We start from the raw sequence: 21,315 nt of genomic DNA on the forward strand, positions 1-21,315 counted from the left end.
AGATTACAGAACACCACTTCATTTGATGTGCAACATACTCTGGAAGAAAATAAAAAAAATTGATACTTCCCAATTAAAAAAAAAAATCATTTTGAGATTTCAAGAAACCCATAATGCCAATGCTTTATTGATGAATGATGCCTACTTTCAGTCATCCATTATGACCCCCATCTTCTCTACAGACATCTCTTGTTTGGTTTGTAAAGAGAGGCACTCAACAGGTGAAGATTCATGTGGACAAGGCCTCAAACCATACCACCCAAACATCCCTCCACTTTTATCAGGAGATGGGAGTGGAAAACTTGGGTCTGTGTCATCCCATTTCAGAACATTCCGGTGAAAAGCCCTGCAGACTCTTGAAACGACGTCTGAAATATTACCATCCATGCACCCTCTCCGGTGTTTGGAAAGCCTGCAGAGAGTGGGATAGAATTCTCATGCCCGTTCTCCAACGTACTTTGCTATAATGGAAACTCTGGTGTAGGGTGATAGTCCACAATGCTGGTGGTCCGATAGAACACAACCGATAGCAGCTGCATGGCATGGCATTTCATGAGGTCAGTACACATTGAAAGTTGTTCGGATATATCCTGAACAACCTTCTCTACTCATTTACATCTAAAATTTTCATGACACACTGTTACAAAAATCAGTAAAGGTATAACAACAAGCTGTTTTTCTGTAAGAAATTATAAATTTATTTACATCAAATAAACCTTCACAATTACTCAGCATTTATTTGCACAAATTTATGAAACTAGTGTAAATACTTACAAATATATATCTATTTATTTATGTATAGCATGTGTATTATTTTAGAAAATAAATCTTTGGAAGTACTAATTATATTTGAAGTATAACAATTGAGCACCTTTTACTATTTACGCCAATGAACTTCCAAGCTGAAGAACATCAAAGCATACTTCACAGACTCGGACAGGTTTGTTCAAACTGAATTTAAGTATTGGCATATCTTTGTCTGAGCATTTGTTACACAGGATGCGTCCACAGTGGCGACTGAAAATAAATGAAAGAAATGTGACAACCTATTAATAGAAATGTTCACATAATGGTGTACACGGCAGTACAAACATGTTTTAGTATCCTTACACAACTTAACTGTTGCAGAAGAACTTTTCTTTCGCCTATTAACTGATGTTTCCAGTCATCTTCACTTAAATATTGCAATATTTTAAGGACTGTATATGGATTCTGCAATTCTTTACAAAGGCCTACCTTGCAACAAAAACAGCTGGACGTAAGTAAAAAGTGGGCAGTCATTTGATTTCTCCGCTCCTCGCTTCATTGTCAAAAACTTCCAACTTCATTCAATATTGTGTGTCTACTTTCGCTGTGTACAGTTTACCCCTTCAGATAATACAAACATTTGCAACTGAATAAACATGACAACGATGTGTTATAGAATGCCTCACATTTTGACAACACAAGGACAGAATTGCGTATTAAAGAACAGACTTCTTTGCCCACCCTCCCTCTGCTCGCCAGTGGGGGTTTGATTGATTGATTTAGTTTATTTAATGTCTCATTTCTGTCACTTTTGGCTGATTTCAACAACAGAGATGAATCATGATAAGATTAAAATGATGGAGGAAAAATCACAAATATATATATGGATGACACAAGTCCCATACTGACTACAGGTCCAGGTGCCAGATAGGGGCGATCGCCCCTCCCAACTGCCAGGTTTTTGTATATTTTGTATATTATTATGCCTATTGTTTCTGAAGATTCAAATGTTCTGTATTTTGTTTAACAGGTTCATGATTTTTTATTTTTTTTAAAGTTTTATTTAAGTTCACTTCATGCTGAGGATAGGCTATTAGGAACTGAACCTACAGGTTAAATTTGGATCCGAACCACTGTGCAATGTGCTCCAAAGGAGATCAAACCCGAGGTTTTTTTCTTCTGTTTTACTCCTCATATATGATTGTTCAGTTTACCATGGCAACAATAGCATTTATGATGACATTCAATAGTAACCATCAATTCCAGTCATAGACCTCTAATTTTACAAAACCATAATCTCTAAAATATGTAAGTCAACTCGATTCTTGTATCATTTACTGTTTACAAGAAAACAGTGCAAGCGTAAATTGGAACTAATTTTTCGGTGAGGTGAGGCACCCAACTGAAATTCACCCCACCCCCCTCCCAACTGCAACTTCTGGATCCGCCAATGCCCCACAGAGAGGGGGTTTCTAATTTTGGTTAAACTGTAAAGTTGCAAGAGGAATGGAAGCTGTTTGAGGCTCTTCTGATAGATGTCCCTATAATCAACCAACTTTCCCAGATTTTTAAAAATATATCTATGAAATCCCTAACTTTTCCAAGGTTGGTGGAAACATTGGAATCAACTCAATTCTAACTGTAAGAAAGAAAGAAAAAAAATATTCTCACCAGTGATGTTTCCGTACAGTGATCCCAAACTTCACTCCACACTCTAAGCAGATGTCCCCTTCTGCCCATGGAGGTTCTTGAGATAAACAATCTAGCAAGCTGAAAAGCGACAACAATAAACACTACTTGAAATCACATATCACTTGTTTTCTCTTGCCATAACATCTTATTTTGAAAAGCTTTCAACAGTTTTTTTCACAAGGTTCTTTTAAGTCCACTTTATGCTCAGAAAGGCTACAGTTGCAACGTGGGATCTGCATTAGTGTGCAATGTGCATCTACTGGAAATAGACCTTCATTACAATTTGACAGTGTTATCACCAGGTCATTGGAATGGTCCTTAACAGTCTTGTAAATCTTTGGAATTTCATGAATAATTAAAACAGAACTATCACTCTGTATTCATGATGGATACGGTAAAGGCAGTTTAAAATTACTTATGTGAAATTTAGAAATTTCGTTATTTCCACGTTGCACAATTTAATAGTGAAATCCTATTAATTTCGAAGATCCTCTGTCTTCATTCACAAACAAAGCAGTGACGTGGTACCATCTCTGCTCCAGATGCCGTACCCTTAGTGAATGAAGACGGAGGATCTTCAAAATGAATAGGATTTGACTATTAAATTGTGCAATGCGGAAATACTAAATTTCATGTAAGTAATATCACTCTGTAGTCAAAGATTCCTAGGTTCAATGCACGAGTGCAAACCATACATTGTCTGACAAGGGAAGGAAACTGCCTTCTCAGGTATGAATTGAGAACTAAAAATGTACCATTTTGCCTGACACGTGGCAACGAATGGAAAAAGTCCTACCATTATTTCTTAAAAATCAGAAGCATCTGCACAACTTTGTTTTTATATAAAAATTATTTTATTTATTATTGTCATCATTAATTCATAATATTTTACAAAATCACGATGTTTTGATGTTAAAATCTTATCCAGCCTCAAAACAAAAAACTATTCTATTCCTTTGTACCTGTGAGAGCCAGGAGGAAAGAATGTATTCTTATGAATATGTCAAACTAATAATAATAATAATAAAAAAAAAATGGATACTTCACTTTACTGCTAAGGAGAAGAGACTGAGATATTGAATAGAGCTTTTTAGATACAAGATATGTTCAACAAAATTGAAAATAACATTTTTGGAGCTATATTCCTCTGGTTCTCAGACAATGATATATGCAAAGAAAAGTACATATAAGGTACATATTAAAATCTGAACAACAAAATGTAAGTGTATATGTACCAATTTTCACGACAGTCAAATTAATGCCAACATTTTCCTTTAAAAGCAGTGACAATAACTTTACATCCAATCAGTAGTAATCATGAATGTGCAAAATAACACAAACCTGAAAAGCAGCTGCTTTGTAGCAACTTGATAATTAAAAATTGTGACTCCTTGTTTGTTCATAGAACCCAAGCAGGCACCAGCTTTAACGAGAGCACGGCACAGGTTTCCATTCCCCTTCATATAAGCCAGGAGCAATGCTGGAGAGGAAAAAGTGTACATTTTAGGGTTAAATAAAACACACACACACACAGATATATATTTTTTATAGATTCTACACCAATCTATCTACTACAGCTGACAGATCAATGATACCTTGACGAGTTAAAACTGCACACAAAATTTTGTTCAGCATTGTTTTCAGTCCATTTTTTTTTAAGACCCCTGCCCTCCAGATACCACCCTTTCTCCATCACCCTTCCTATCCCCAAACTCGACCAAATATCCCCACCACCCAACTAGAAATTTCCACTTTGAGCACTGATTATAAACAATCTCACAGAAAAACTTTGTAACTCGTTTATTAATTATACAATCCTGTCTTTTATTCCCCAAACATGAAATCTCCAATATTAATTTTAAAATGTCACATTTTTACATGGAACATATTTAATTTTTAAATCGGTTTACATAACACTTGAGAGTCTATTTTCCTCAAACCTTTCCTTCACAAGTATAAGGTCTTTGTGGAAACCAGGGAGGGCATGGTAGCCCCATGGGAATGTACGGACCATAGCACTATATTCATGATGGATGCAGTAAACGCGGTTTGAGAATTACGTACGTGAAATTTCGTATTTCCGCGCTTGCACAATTTAATGGTTATTTCCGATTAATTTCGAAGACTCTCTGTCTTCGTTCACTAAGGGTACGTCGTCTGGAGCGGAGATGGTACCGCGTGATGCCATACGAAATTTCACATAAGTAATACAAAGCACTATAGTACTGATTGATATGTTACATATATACTTAAACATTAACAAAATGGCACAATTATGCAGTTAGGGGCTATTTAAAGAAATGTATTTGTAAAATTATTGGCTTATATCAGCTGATACTAATAAATAGAAAATAGAAAGTTGTCTCGATTACAATGAGTTCCCTTACAAATAAGCATTCTTACACTTAGCATACCAAGAGTGTACTCACCTGTGTTTCCTTCCACGTCAGGCTTATTCACTGGATACTGGGGCATACACTCTATGAAGAAATCAAATATGGCAGCAGCATTTTCTTTTCCATAATTAGCTAATATGTGAAGTGGGTTTTGCCCTTTCAAGTTCACAGATTCGGCATTGATTTGTGATTCTGTAAGTAGAACGCGAACAACACTAAGGTGGCCTTCCCTCACGGCTACGTGAAGTGCATTATTAAGATCGTGGTCCACGGCATCGAAGTCAACTTTATTCTCTAGCAAAACCGACGATATAGTTGCATTACCCACCACAGCTGCTATGTGAAGAGCCGTCTGTTTGTGGGAGTTCTTGTCGTTAACATTGGCACCAGCTAGCAGGAGGTTCCGGGTTATGATTTCCGATGCAGCTTCGACCGCGAGGTGCAACGGGGTCATTTGAGCAGAGTCCTGAACGCGGGAGTGGATGTTTACGTGAATTGAAAGTAGAAAGAGAACGCTCTCGATGTCTCTCCTCTTTATGGCAGTGTGAAGGTAGTTGCAACCTTTATTGTCAACCTGTAAATAAACAAGAGAGAACTTATGAATATTTAAAATTGAAAATCTCTTATGGAACACATTTACATTTGTGTCTCACATAACGAACACACAATGTGTTACACAATGAACGTCCTACATAATGTGTGCACAGGCTGGAAAATATCCTGCATTGCAAACTGCCTGTGAATATCATCACACATGATTAATCCCCCAGCAGGCATGAGGGGTATTGTACTTTATACAGCGTATAAAGCAGCAGCTTGGCTATAATTCATGTAATAATAATGTAAAACACAATAGTTATAAATGCACTAAAAGAAATACTGACCTAAGCATCAAATGCCGAAATAACAAAAAAAGGCATAGCATTGTTACCACAGTCAGAAATCAAACACATGGAAGAAACTGCCAGCAACTTAGCGGCCAGAAAAGGTTTACAATAAAATCTGTTGTGACTTTTTCTATATTCCCTGCAATGTTCTGTGACTTTGGTCTGCGCTCGGGAACAGATTAAAATTATTCCTGTAGTAACCTATGGGAGATAGCATCTCTCAAAATAAATGATTTGCACAACAAAATCTGTCCTGAAACAGATTGTGTTTGTTATGCAAAGTTCCACTGTATCAAGTTTCATAATTCGTCCACTGAGAATGGAAAAGTTCTACATCTAAATTGTAATCAAATGTAGTTATTTTGAAAGTTTCATTGATTGATTGAATTAAAAATTTTGGGTGTGTCAGCCCTAAGGCTATTTTGCACCAGTCACATTATACGGGGTCCAGCCTCTTACGATAACTAAAATATAACATAACTGAAACGTTTAACAACTAAAATATTCTTACTTGGTTAAAAGCCGAGACTGTACAGGGGCACTCAGCACATAAGGACAAAACACAGGACAACACATACACAGTCCTACAGGGGATTATACTGGTCGTATGTCCAGATGCCAGAGCCTCGTTAGTCTGCAAAATGTAGTCCACGGTGTACATGGAAGTGAGGTTGACATTTGGGTAAACAACGTGGGTCACCCCCGAAGTGTTGCATCCTTTTTAATTGTTACAATTTCCAAGCACTGGTATTGGTAGGAATCGGTAAGAGTTAAGGCATCAGTATGGATATCAGCTCAGCCCTACAAGAGAGCTAACCATTACATGGAAGCTATCAAAGTATGAGTTCAGTTCCAAATTTATCAATAACTGCACAATGAAAGGCACATGTAAAATACTTTGGGAACCGTGCATCATATTCACAACATTGTCTACACCTAAATGTGGAGTATTGTTGCTTATGTGTAAAAACGCATGCAATTTTATTCAATCCATGTACTTACAGAACTACAAGAAGCAATGAATTGCATAAGGCTCACCTGCTCAGCGGCTGTGGGTAATTTGTTAAGTATGGCTTGAGCAGCCTTGTTATTTTTGTACATCATGGCAGCTGCGAAAGGTGTCAGACCTCCCTTGTTCCTCAGTGTCAAGTCAATTCCTGGATGGGACAACAGCATTCCTATGATGCGCGAGTGCTGGTTTTGTATCGCAATGTGGAGAGGCGTGTTTCCTTCAGCATCCTATACCATAATATAGAAACAGGATAAAAGGAAGGAGGGCCACAAGGGCTAAATAAAAAGTGAAAGAGGAGAGATGAAACACTCACCAGACAGGGAAACTTCAAATTTTCGTGGCGGCTAGCTGCATCATCACCACACTTTTTTCCTAATCTTGACGATGCAGCTAGCCGCCGCGAAAATTTGAAGTTTTCCTGTGTCTGGTGAGTGTTTCCTCTCTCCTCTTGCACTTTTTATAATATAGAAATAGATATAAATGCTATTATATGAAGAGCAAACATTGAAGTTGGCATGCAATGTTAATTGGACATTATCCATTATCTAGTCTTTAAATCATACTTATTCTAACCCTATCCTATGTTTCGAGAAAGCACCTCTTCTCTAGTCTTCAGATTAAATTTATTTCTCCAGTGGTGGGAATGAAACCTACGACAGACCAATAACTTGTTCTAACTACTCCATGACAGCCCACTGGAGGAGCAATTTCTCCATATTTGCGAAAAAATTAATGCACAATCCTAGCATCATTACTACTTGGTAATTCCCAGTGAGTAGTAAACACCCTGGTGATCATGCAATGTGCACATATGCGCTTACCCTAGTATTGACAGCAGCTCCATGCTCCACCAAAGTCTGAACAACACTTTCCAACCCCCACTGGCAGCATAGGTGAACAGGGCCAGCTTGGTCATATGCTTCAGTCCCTCCTTTTCCGCTTGGGCTAGGTCGTCTAGCTGAATTAATATCACAGCCACTGCAAAGAAAAAAAGATTCATATTTTCATATTTTTCTTATTTAGTGTCACTTTTCTGGCATTTTTTATTTGATTTGACTTTCAACAGAGAGGGTGATTGTTTTGTTATGACAAGTGACTTAACAAAGGTGGTGACTATGCAAAGAGGTAGCCCATGGTGTAAGGATTCTGACCTTACAAAATTTGTCACAAATATGTGTTTCATTCTATTAAGCCTAACATAACTTCCTTTTGGAATAGCCGGATATGTTTTCTACACACAGCAATGAGGATGATTAGTTAATTCATGAAATACATCCAAATCATATTCACATTCAAACTAGGACCCCTGGTTTCTTAGCAAGCTATGCTCACCACTCCACATAGAGGGCTGGCATATGTGAGTGAGTGAGTGAGTGAGTGAGTGAGTGAGAGAGAGAGTGAGTGTGAGAGAGAGAGAGAGAGAGAGAGAGAGAGAGTGAGTGAGTGAGTGAGTGAGTGAGTGAGTGAGTGTGAGTGAGTGAGTGTGAGTGAGTGAGTGAGAGAGTGTGTGAGTGAGAGAGAGAGAGAGAGAGTGAGTGAGTGAGTGAGTGAGTGAGTGAGTGAGTGAGAGAGAGAGAGAGAGAGAGAGAGAGAGAGAGAGAGAGAGAGAGAGAGAGAGAGAGAGAGAGAGAGAGAGAGAGAGAGAGAGAGAGAGAGAGAGTGTGTGAGTGTGAGTGTGAGTGTGTGTGTGTGTGTAGAAAGGGGTTGTTATTTACAGGGGAGGGGGTGACATGATTTCTTTCTCTGGTTACCCTATCCTCCCTCCTCATTCTAGTTGTAGATTTTTGGCTCTAATGCATATATTTCATGTAATATAAACTAATGGTTCAGTGGCATGTTAAGTGATCTACCTTTGACCTTGCTACCAAAGTTCCCAGATTTGAGCTCTAACCTGGTGTCCCTTTACCAACTTTATGTAATCATCACTCATTCGGGGTGATGGTGCAGTGGTTGCATCGTCGCCTTGTAATCAAGGGGTCCCGGGTTCAATACCCAGTGGAGGCACTTGGCACAGTGGTTCGGATCCCACTTCAAACTGTAGGTCCAGTCCCGATTAGCCTTAATGTGCATAAAGTGGACTTAAAACAACAAATCAATCAATCATCACTCATTCTCATCATCATTGTTATCAAAAAGTGTCCAAAAAGCAACATTAAATAACAAAAAAACAAATGCAAAATAAAATATACTTACAACAATGTTGTCTCAAATTATGAGTAAAATGAAAAAGTTCTCCTTACCTTTCTATGAGAAAATTCGCAATGGCCTCATTATTTTCATCAATGGCTCGGTGAAGCAAGGTCTGATAGCAACCCTCTGGCCCATCACTCCAGCAATCAACATCAACACCATTTCTGAAGAAATAAAATAGAGCCTTAGTAATATGATTTAAGTTTATCAAGTTTACAATGTTCCTTTTTCTCTCTCATTTTCTTGGTTCCATTATTGTTTACTAAATCTAAATAGCAGGCATGTGAGGGAAAGATTTGCATTAACTATGGCATTACATTGCAGGCAAGTCAAGAATACTGAACACGAACTATCCACATGATGCAGTATGGCAGAGGCTCTCAAATTTAAAGATTCGAACCATCTCACCAAAGCCCTCTGATCTTTCACTAATGCCATAGCACACAAACCCAGTTCCAAAATAGCAGGTAGACTCGGCAAACACATACAATACTTCTTCAATCCACTGAATAACCCAGGAGTGTAGGATGCAGTGTGCCAGTGCATTACATAGGCAGATCTACTCGATTCATTAACAAAAGAATTCAACAACACTTTTCTGATGCAAAAATTAAAGAACCCACCACCAGCCTAGCAAAACATACCACTAAGATCTGGACTTTTATGTAGGCAAAATATGTACATAAATATTTAGAAAATAATGCTAAAATATGTAGAGATATCGAAACATGTAAAAATATGTAAGCATATTAAAATATCCAATTTCTCATTTCTGTGCTGTTTTTAGGTTCCTGGCAGTAAAAAATGTAATTATACTAAATTAATTTCTCAATATTATTATATTTTAAAAAGTTATCTTGAAATAATGTAATCGTAATGTGCTAAATTACAATGGAAAATTCGTAAACTGATAATGTAAATGGCAACAGTTTTGAATACAGTGTGATCAGATATTTTTCACTATGAGAGATATATTCAAATTTCTACAATGTAGTAGAATATTCTTATTGAATGGTTTGTCAGGCAAAAAATAAAATGTACATTTAATATAACAAATCATTACATATTTCTTAAAAAGTAAATAGTGCTTCTGTTTCAGTACATACCATGCCGATGTGATGTGCAGTGAACCACTAAATACATTTAGAGACTTTTTATTTTATTTTTGCTTTTTGGAGAAATCAAAGTTTGAATGTTTGTCCTACAATTACAGCACCTTATTCAACAAAAAAGCAGAAAGATGGCCCCAATACCACATTTTATGTAAAAATATGTAACATGAAATTCACGTATATGGTTCCCAACATTGTATTTCGACAACATTTGTAATTTTTGCTTGGTTACAACACATGAAAAAATATGTAATTACATAAAAATCTGGGCCCTACATATCACTTTCAACAACCACAAAACACACCTAATTGACACAAAAAACAAGAATCATTCTGAAATAAGGGGGAGACCGAGAGTAACAAATCTCATGGCAGGCTTAACCATCTTGCCTTTCACTCTCTTACAGAAAACACTATTAGCAATAAACAACTTACCTCACAAGTATTGAAGATATTTCTCTTTGTTCACTTTCCAATGCTATCCAAAGAGGGCACTTATTATCTGCATCAGGAATAGACATATCCACTCCCCTTCTGCAAAGGGCATCAACTAATTCCACCAGCTTGCATTTTATGGCCAACTGAAGAGGGGTTTCGTTATCTGGAGTTCTGAAATGATTAGTGAAATGATTACAATGATTTACCTAACTTTTCAAGGTCAGCAAAGTACGGATGAACCAAGCTTAAATTTTTGGTGATAATGATAAACTACAGACATTAAACTTACTGCTACCAATATATTGTACTGATCTCGTGAATGATTAATTAATTTTGTGGTGATTGTTGTAGGTTTTGCGTATGAACAAGAAACATTCACTTTACAAACCTGGATATGTCATATATTTATAAATATAAATAATAACAAAAGTCAGAATTTTGAACTAAATTACAGGCTATGTATACGTATTTTAGAATGTGTAAAAATATCAGTAATTTTAGAGATAAACCAATATTCATGATGGATGCGGTAAATTTCTAAATTTCACGTAAATAAACCAATATGCCTCTGTCCAACAGTGGAAGATGGGAGAGGAGTGGTGTATGACTTGAAGACACTAGAAATTATGGGAAAACATGGGGGAGGACGACAGGACACCTTTCAAAGGACTAATCACAAAATAATAAAAAAAAAAAACTACATACAAGCTATTAATAACTCTGCAAGTTGCAAACTGAGACGAACTTTTGGTCATGTGCCTACATACATTTTTCAGGTTGCAGATATTGGCAACTAGACAGTGGCTGTATTTGATGGGACAGGATGGTTCCCAAAGCAGTTCACTAATTTCTTACTTTTTTTTGTAACTTCAACATTCAAAATATGTATATAAAATATGGTCAAATATGTAAAATGGATAAAATATTTAATTCCAAAAAGAGTATTTTTATGGAACAAATTGTAACTACTAAAAACTGAATGAATATGATTAAATAGTGATTAAAATATTTTTATCATTACCAAATATCCACAACTTTTTCCTCAATGAAATTACATTGTATTGCATTCTATGAAAATCAGAAAGGAAATTTGAGTCAATCATTTTTGATACAGTGGTTGACTAACTGCTAGGGCTATATGGTAAATGCTATTACTTTATTTATCATTTTAATCGCCACCTAAGTGAAAAACAGTGCTGATGTATTTCTAATTCATATTTTTCCTCTTGTAATTGAGGTATAATTTGGAGACTAGGTGTTCAATTTTGGCAATGAGGTTTAACCTTTACTCGGCCAATGGGTCACATGTGACCCATAGAAAATATAGGCGTAGTCGGCCGATGGGTCACTGGTGACCCATTGCGCTGATTAAGAAGTTCATGTGCTTTTAGCACCTTCATACTTGTATGTGAGGTTGTAAACGCTGACAGATGTTCAGATAAAACTTTGAAATGTCATGTGGAAGAAAACCTACCCACATCAGGGCATGCAACCGTGCAGGAATCAAAATGCCAAAGCCAATAAGAGGGGTTGGGTGAGCCGCAGCCCCCAACTTTCAATGAAAAAATCATACAAATGGGGAGTTTGCCCCTCTTTCCCTGCTATTTTGGAAAGGAGAGGTAAACTTTAGCCTTATTTTCAAAGAATGGTCCTTTCTCAACCGAATGAAAGTCATTTCATGTTCCAGGGTGTGTTACATTATCAAATATGTCAAAAAACTCCCCATTTTTATGATTTTTTTCATTGAAAGTTGGGGGCCGCGGCCCACTTAACCCCTCTTATTGGCTTTGGCATTTTTATTCCTTCACGGTTGCATGCCCTGATGTTCTAGCTGCAAAACAAGTTACCTGAAGTAGATTGCTCAAACAGTCTCCGAGATAAAACGTTTGTCTGAAATAAGTGTAAAATTTAAAAATCGAGCGCAAAGGCAGTGGCCAGAGAGGTTACTTTCGAAAACCTGCTCGGCGTTCTAAAGGTTAATGCATAAGGAGTCAAATGGGATGTCAAGGTCCAGTTTCAAAAACTGATTTGAGCTGATAATAGAAATAGTCTAAACATACAGGGTATACACAAATGAATAGTGCGGTTATAAATATCAATAAAAATTTTATTTCTCAACTTACGTGGTTGCAGCAAACACTGTTAGAGGCGGAAACTGTTCCAGTTTTTGATACGTGAGTTAAAATTACAATCCTTCAATGTGGGCTCCCCTGGTCACACGACACACATCAACGTGGGAAATAAACCCCCATAGAAAGAAATTGCACCGCGTAAGATCCAGGGAATGAGGGGACCAAGGGTGAATGAGATTTTTTTGTGGAAAATCCTTACGTGATGGGAGGCCATATTTGGAATCAGCGTATCAAAAAGATTGTAACTTTAACTCACATATCAAAAACTGCAACAGTTTCTGCCTCTAACAGTGTTTGCTGCAACCACGTAAGTTGAAAAATAAAATTTATATTGACATTTATAACCTCACCATTAATTTTTGTACTCCCTGTATTTAATAGTTATTCTTACATTTACATAAACTTTGGAGAACTCCAACTTTGTATTCTTCCCTGAAAATAACACTTGAATCAAGAGATAAATATCCTGCACCTACATTGCATTCATATCTGCCCCATGGTCCAGTAGGAATATTGCTTCCCTTGCATTATTTTCCCGTGTAAGGCGATGCAACAGAGTCAAGCCTTTTGCATCCTGCACATTAACATCAGCACCACCTATTAGGAACAAAATTATATTGTTAATATCATGATGAGATTTTTTGCTCATAGTAAATACAGTAATATTGATGAAGAATGAAATATCAATGAAGTAGAGCTGAGCCGATACCACTTACAACAATTCCCATTAATACTGATACTTGAAAATTGTAATAACTAAAGTTAATAATTAATAGTTATAAGTATTCCACGCCTATTATATGCTTCAATATATCAAGAGTTTTGCTTTAAAATATTCAAGAATTACATCAGAATATTAAAATACATATGACAGTAGAAAACTTCTTACGTCACGTGCTGGCAACATATTTGTTAAAACACTAAAATAACACACAAACAGCACGATGAAAAACACTTAGGCATTCTTCCGAGCTTTCGACTCCTTCACGAAGTCATCTTCAGGGCTGGTCGAGGGAAGACAGAGTGGATGCAGTTGTAGTTTCACTGGCATTACTTATGCACATCAAGTAACCGCATCCACTCCGTCTTCCCAGCCCTGAAGATGAATCCGTGAAGGAGTCGAAAGCTTGGAAGAACTCTAAGTGTTTTTCATCATGCTGTTTGTGTGTTACTTTAGTGTTTTAACAAAAATTAAAATACATGTTAGGTAATTACAAAATCCACTTTTCGATGCAAAATAATAAGGAACTTCGAATATTGCATAATTTACAGGATAATTACCCTTCGCAAAATTGTAATGTGGCATTTTTTTGCAGACTCCATGGAGGAAAAAATGCCAAAACAGTATCAGCTGGTATCAGTGAATAAATTCCAACTGTCACTTCCCAATACCGATACCACTGGTATCTGCCAATACTAACACATCAGCAGTGGCATGCCCAAGGGTAGGGGTGGGGGCCATAACCCCCTTTTGGCCTAGCATTCCTAAAGAAAAGAACGTCAAAGGCAGGAAAAGATGGCAAAATGAGGATTGACTACTAAAAAAAAAAGTATACATAACTCCCTCTTTCGAAAATCCTGGGCACGCCACTGCACATCAACATCGGTATTGACTCAGAGCTACAATAAAGTCCCAGTAGTGAACTGATTCAGTATGAAATTATGAATATTTTTGTGGAAAATCTGAATGATACATTTATCAACATCCTTAATCAAAGTGTGTAACAAATTTAAAATGTTTTGTAATAAAGGCAACTTATAATGTACCTTGATTGATTGATTTCATTTATTTTACTTTGCTTTTCTGCCAGTTTTGGCTAATGCTATGAAGGAAACTGACATCATTCTTATGGGCGATTTCAACCTTCACATAAAATGGTCATCGTCGAACTCTGGCGTCTGCACAGACAATGATGACAGGTGGTTTTCTGATCATTATATCAAAGCGATTGGACTTCATCAGTTTGTAGACTTCCCCACAAGACGCACAGAAACTCTCGACCTGTTGCTGTCTTCGTACACAAAGGTCAAGGCCACTCCCGGTGAGCAATTCATCGCCTCGGACCACACCCCCATCCATGCCGAAATCCGAGTCCCTGGAAAAGCCCCCAGGCCCTCCCCCTCCTCCAGACCTGTCTACAACTGGAAAAGAGTCAACTGGGAGCAGCTTTCTCTTGTCACTAGCCTTGTACCGTGGACAATGATGGACCCCCTCCCAGCGGAAGAAGCAGTGGATTTCCTTGTGGACGGTGTGCAAGCCATAATTAAAGATCACGTGCCCCTAAGGAAAACAAAAACATCCCGATTCCCATCGTGGTATAGTGAAGAGACGAAACTTACGCTAAAGAACAAAAAGAATGCGTGGATCCTGTGGAAACAAGTTCCAAACGTTCATACACGGAACACTTTTACTCAATTAAGAAAACATAGCAAAAACTTAATGCAAAGAGACTATAATAATTACATTCAAACTGTGATGGAAAGTGCTGCTAAAAACCCCAAAATGTTCTGGAAGCTAATTAAGTCACGCCGACAACACGACCGTATTCCCGTTCAAGTCTCCTGGAACGGTAAGTCTGCTACAAAGAAGGAGCGCACATCACTTTTTAACTCGTATTTTCACAGTAACTTTACAAATAATACCGCTACTGCACTGCCTGAAGTCAAGCCCATCACTCCTTACACACTCTCTCAAATCTCAACTAACTGCAATGAAGTCCACGAATTATTAAAATCTCTTTCATGTTCTAAAGCTAACGCTCCTAATGATATCCCTGGCATATTTCTACAACGATTAGCCCATATTCTATCCAAACCAATCAGCATAATCTTTAACAAATGTTTTTCCGAGGGTGTATTTCCTCTTGCATGGAAGCAAGCAAATATAGTTCCTATACTCAAACACGGAAACAAAACTCACGTTACTTCTTATCGTCCGATTTCCTTACTTCCTGCACTTGCACTACTAGCCGAAAAAATAATTTCCAATCGTATCCTTGCGCATGCTACTCCGTTCCTCTCTCCCACTCAACACGGTTTTCTTCCTCATGCTTCATGTGACACAAACCTTGCTTGTTTGCTCACCAACGCTGTTAACTGCCTGAGTGCCAAGCAAGACATGGATGTCGTTTACTTAGATTTTTCTAAAGCGTTTGACTCTGTCCCTCATACAAAACTCATCCATAAACTTTCAAACAGATTCAACATTCACGGACCTCTTCTTAAATTACTCTCATCTTACTTGCACAATAGAAAGCAAAGGGTTATCATATCTGGTTGCTCTTCGTCATGGCTCCCTGTAGTTTCCGGTGTGCCTCAAGGAAGTTCTCTAGGGCCCCTGTGTTTCACTCTTTTCATGGACGATATTCATGAATATATTTCTCCAGAATGCTCAATTTTATTGTATGCTGATGACTGTAAGTTATTTAGAAACATCGCTTCAGTTGAAGACACTAGTTCTAGTCCTTGCAAGACAATCTCACACACATTGAACGCTGGTGCCAAGACTGGAATCTGAAAATAAATCCCGAAAAATCCGTTTTTATGAGGTTTACCCTCAAATCCAATTTTACAGCACCATCCTATAGATTATGCAACAAAATCATCCCGTTCGTACAACAGCACAAAGATCTTGGAGTCATTTTCGACAGCAAACTCACTTTCATCCACCACATAGATTACATAACTTCGAGAGCCATGAAAACCCTTGGGCTAATTTACAGATTTACAGATATCACACATGTTTCTGCCCTCAAAACCTACTTTACATCGTGCGTCGTACCTATTCTTGAATATGGTTCCTGTATTTAGTCAATGGCCTGTGATAGCAATATAAAGAGAACAAACAAAGTGGTAAATTTCTTTATCAGAATAGTCAAACATAGATGCCCAGCCCTTGCAAACTTTTCCAAACATGAAATTCTATCCACTCTTCAAATTCACGATCCTTCCCTTCGCCGTCAAGTTTCAGATCTAACATTTCTTTTCAAAATCATGAATGGACAACTTTTCACTAACGAACTCTTGCCACATCTTCACATCCGGATCCCACGTACCAACAGGCAAATGCAACAACTTCTTTTACACAAAAGCCTCAAGGCTATCCCTAGAACAAAGGTCATTGCTCTATAGGCTACAAACAAGGTACAATACACTAGTTGATCCTCCAGGCTTCCATCTATCTAAGCAGGCTTTCAGAAATGCGTGCATCAAGCAGCTGAAGAGAAATTAATATTTGTTATACCCTTGTTATTGTTTTATTATTATTGTTTAATTTTTATTATTTTTATTGTATTATTCTTGTTACATATGTGTGCGTGCTTCTCATTTGTTAATTTCTATTTTTCTTGCTGTTGATATCCTGATATAAAATGGATTTGCTCTGTATTCAGGATTTCTCAAATAAATAAATAAAAATAATCATGAAAATGAGGATGAATTATGATAAGATTAAATGGATGAAGGGATACTCACAAACATATATGGATGAAACAACATGAGCCTCACAGAGGATGATACTGGCTGCGAGTTCAAATGGCAGATTCTAGTTAGTCTGCAAAATGCTTATAACGTACCTCATAGTGATGTGTTTTGTAGATTGACTCAATATTTTGACTAATAAATAGTTATCCAGAAATGGTTAAAATATCCTTCAGATACATGATACAAGAAGGACTTAAAAACACTGACTAACAGTGACATACAGACCCCAAGTCTCCTGTGGAGCATTTCTAGAAAAATCTGAGTGAGCAGTTATGTCCTACTTTAGCTTAGGTTATTTGAACCCTTCAAAGGACAATCCCTTTGAAAACAAAATCAAAGAGGAATCAAGATTCAAGAATTTAAAGTGTTTACATTCAAATATCTTGGAGAGATTAACTCTTGAACGAGACTATAAGGAAGAAAAGATAATCCAAGGAATAAAAAACCTATGATAAAGGCTGAACTGTAGAACATGAGAGCAAAACAGAACAGCATACAACCCAACAGATAATTGTTGGATTGGGTTGGTTATATTAAGTTCACAGTAATTTTGTGAAACCAGATTCCCTAGCTTTTCTAGGCCTTTCAGAAACTTTCAACAGTTCAACATACTGTACCATGTTAATTAGGACAGTCCTGGTTGAATAACCATTAGAGGCCAGCATAGTCTGCCTTTTACCTACCCACTGCCCGCTTGCACGGGATAACAGGTTTACCTGTTCGCCTGCCCACGGCAACGAGTCGACTTGCATCTCTACCCGGGTTCTTGGTCTTCAAGGCGCTCTGCGCTTACAAGGTAACTGGGCATTCAACAAGACCCGGGCACCTGCAAAACCTGCTGGAAGGAAACAGCCCTCCGGCAGCGTGTCGCTCCAGGTGTTTCATCACCACGTGGACTGCTGCAGCCAGTGTTGCCTACTTACGTAGCTACTAAATCCTACGAAGTCCTAGGAGGAGCCTCTTCTCCAAGGAGAATTTATATACTTAGCGATTTCAGTTCAGCGTAAGCAGTTTTTATCTTATTGCCAGGAAATGCACGCAATATTACAGCTTCATTTATCTAAATGAATGATCGAGCAAACAAAAATCTCCTCACTGAAAACTAATTGTTTTTCATTGCATGGTGCCTTAACCAGGCACGCAGTGGCGCAACCAGAGGGGGCAGGGTGCATTGCTCACAACCTTGGACGAAAATTATCTAGCGGAGGGGTCAGGGTGGGGGTCAAACATTAAAGTACAAGTCTCATCAAGTTCAATGCCGTAGCAAAGGGGTAGCGGGAGTCGGCCCTGAGCACCGAACGATCTAAGTGAGAAAAGTTTTAAAACAGAGAATGCTATGGCGGCCCGTGATATTATTTGCTATTAATGTTGGTTTGTTACGAGTTGGATGAATTAATTATGTAATACGTCGCTCCATGTGGAAAGAAAATATTGTAGATGGAAATTTTACATGCCATATGCATGTACATTCGGAATGCATTTATCATGCACTTTCTTTCTTTCAAAAATAGTTTGTGTGCTTGTTTTCCATTATTAGCTAATGTGAAATTGACGTGTTGAAAAAAAATATTTCTAATCCTCTGTTTCAACACAAATGCGTGAGAACCGACTTCTACGCCCTTTTTGCGTGATTTATGAGGATAATAATGCCTTTCATGCTACTTTATTACTATTATTGTGATTGTTGTTGTTGTTACGTTTATCCAAGTACTTGCCCCCCCCCCCCCCCAAACGAGGGTAACGGCAATGCCCCTGGCTGGCTATGGCCCTGGTGTCTGGTGTTCGCAGTAGAACAGTGTGTTGTTCGACTCGCGACCTCAGCGTCGAACGTGACATGTTTCAGTCCTGCCCTATATCACTATATATACGTATATTGGTTGTTTACGACATATACTTATGGATCCTGTGCCACGGAAAACCTATTTCAATGTGTGTGTGTGTGGGGGGGGGGGAGCAACAGTCGTAAATCTCATTTCATTGGTGATGTGGCTTACGAAGCTTTGAGTTCCCTTTTTTTAAGTAGTGAAAATCTAGTGCAGTTGGCAACACTGCAGAACGGTGTGGGGTCCGGTGCAGTTTCTACTCGAAGCAACTACGTCATGCAGAGGGAGGGGCCTGCAGTTGATGGAAAGAACGAACTGAGACCTACTAGGTATCGTAAGACTGCGGGTACCCGGCGGGTCTACAATGCCTGCCAGAAACGATCTGGACAGGTGGGCATACAAGCTGCTCAAGCGAGGATGTTGCGCAGGTTGCATGGCATTTCAGGAGCGATGTCTCGCGAACGGGTCTGCTCCAGGTCTTGTGCAGGCCTCTGATAACCATCATAATTAGCACCGCCAAAAGAACGCACTACACGAAACCCTTTTCAATAATTTATTGGACTAAATGCGACCCCTGGAAACACATACCTGGTGTTTTGGCCTGCACTGTCATCCTGTCTAGGGCTGTTGCACACTCACACACACGTGTTTACTAAACTTCAATCGTTTCTGCCGTGTCCACCACCAAACTGTCTATCGTAACCTTCTTTCACAAAGTGTGTCTATAACAATACTGTTCATCGCAGTGGTCTATTACAAACCGTCTCTCCCAACTCACTATAAAAACTCTCGTTTTCTCTCCCCTGACCGCACTATATATTCCTTACCAATATCCTGTTGGCCTAAATCACAGGCACATTTAGTAAAATGCTGTCATCCCTAGATAGGAAACGAACTCGATGCAAACCTTGGAAGGCCATATACACCACAATACTAACAAATAATTGTCATGTCTTCAACTTAGCATGTTAATCTTATAAATTAAGTTCTCCAAATAGCTGAAGTAACTATTAGAATGGCTTATTGCCAACAAATTAATTTCATAAATTATAAATGGATATTATATAATGCAGATGAACATTTCAAATTATCTTCCATTGATTTCAACCAATTGTCACTTGGTTTTCATCCTTAGTAGAGGAAAACTGCTTCAACTTGCATACACTGCTACCTACCTTTTATGAGGTCTGAAGCTAAATGTTGCATCCTCTTGGATAAGGCAAGCACCAGTGGAGTTTGTCCCGCTGAATCTTTTAGATTGAAGTTTGGAATGATTTTATTGGAAGCCATAGCTTTATCTACAAAGAAAAAATATAGGAAAGAAATAAATTACTATAAGAATATTGAAAAATAAAGACAAGAAAGATGTACATGCTTTTATCTTGGACACTTCCAAGTGCACAAAAGTCAACACAAAAAAAAATATAACAAGCAGTTGCTTCTCTGTGAACAAGGTTGAGTACATTAATGCTGTACCTTAAGGCTTGGCTGGGCCTCTGGCCAACACCAGGGCAACTGTGTTCGAATTTTTCTCTCCTTTCGGAAAAAAACAACAAAAAAAAACAACAAAAAAAAACATCTGCTTAGAATTTCTTCTAGAGCATTCACGAGAATGTTTGTGTGGTTTGCATACGCTGTTGTCTAGATATTATTAATAGTTAATAGACTTCCGTAGTAGCAAAATTATTGAGTATATCTAGACATCAGCGAAAGCAAACCATATGAAGATTCACATAAATGCTCTAGAAGGAATTCTAAGATTATGCAATTTTTCAAATTTTGGAAAATCGCAACGGTTTATCGAAAGAAGAGGAAAATTTAAACACAGCTGCTTGGTGCGGGACAAAGGCCTAGCTGAGCCTTAAGTAACACTTTATTAGAATCAGTAAACTTGTTTTTTTTAAACAGGAAAAAAGCTCTACAAAGTAATGTGTAGGTAAAATTTCATAGTTCCATGTCACAGTTCATATTGGTTTTCTGATTAATTTCAAATTACCACTGCTTTCTTTAACATAGGTTACTGTATCTGGGATGGAGATGGTAGTGCATCACTGCCTTGTCTGTTCCAAGTTGACAGTAGTTCCAATTTCTCCTATCTGGTGACACTGGTGGATGTTTCTGTTAGGTTGAATCATCTGCTGGTCTAGTTGGTAGTGCATCTGACTGCTACACGGGAGATACGGGTTCGATTCCCAGGGTGGCTCTGGGGCTCACTCAGCCTCAACTATAATATGTGGAGCATGGTGCTGATCACATCACCTCCAAAATGGCAGATATCGACAGAATGTGTGGTGCTAATCACATCTCCCTATATATGTCTCATGGCATGGTGCATGGTTACCTTACCTTACACCGCAATCGTCTGCTGTGTTCTCTGTTGGCCATAGTTCTGATTTCTGTCGTC

General features: G+C 38.1%; 1 protein-coding gene across 1 annotated transcript in view; it reads right to left on the bottom strand.

The window, feature by feature from the left end:
* Positions 1–680: 680 nt before the first annotated feature.
* LOC145992169 (ankyrin repeat and FYVE domain-containing protein 1) overlaps positions 681–21,315 on the bottom strand; it is a 132,601-nt gene continuing 111,966 nt past the window's right edge. The window contains exons 12-21 of the mRNA XM_083128463.1: positions 20,087–20,209; positions 13,083–13,203; positions 10,472–10,645; positions 8,975–9,088; positions 7,556–7,712; positions 6,761–6,961; positions 4,869–5,409; positions 3,781–3,919; positions 2,419–2,517; positions 681–1,017 (exon numbers count right to left, since the gene is read on the bottom strand). Coding sequence (XP_082984589.1) covers positions 882–1,017; positions 2,419–2,517; positions 3,781–3,919; positions 4,869–5,409; positions 6,761–6,961; positions 7,556–7,712; positions 8,975–9,088; positions 10,472–10,645; positions 13,083–13,203; positions 20,087–20,209 — 1,805 coding nt within the window. The 3' untranslated portion in view covers positions 681–881. The remainder of the gene's footprint in view (positions 1,018–2,418; positions 2,518–3,780; positions 3,920–4,868; positions 5,410–6,760; positions 6,962–7,555; positions 7,713–8,974; positions 9,089–10,471; positions 10,646–13,082; positions 13,204–20,086; positions 20,210–21,315) is intronic.

Source organism: Lepisma saccharinum, chromosome 9 (genome assembly GCF_977018435.1).
Source record: "Lepisma saccharinum chromosome 9, izLepSacc3.1, whole genome shotgun sequence".
Taxonomy (NCBI): domain Eukaryota; kingdom Metazoa; phylum Arthropoda; class Insecta; order Zygentoma; family Lepismatidae; genus Lepisma; species Lepisma saccharinum.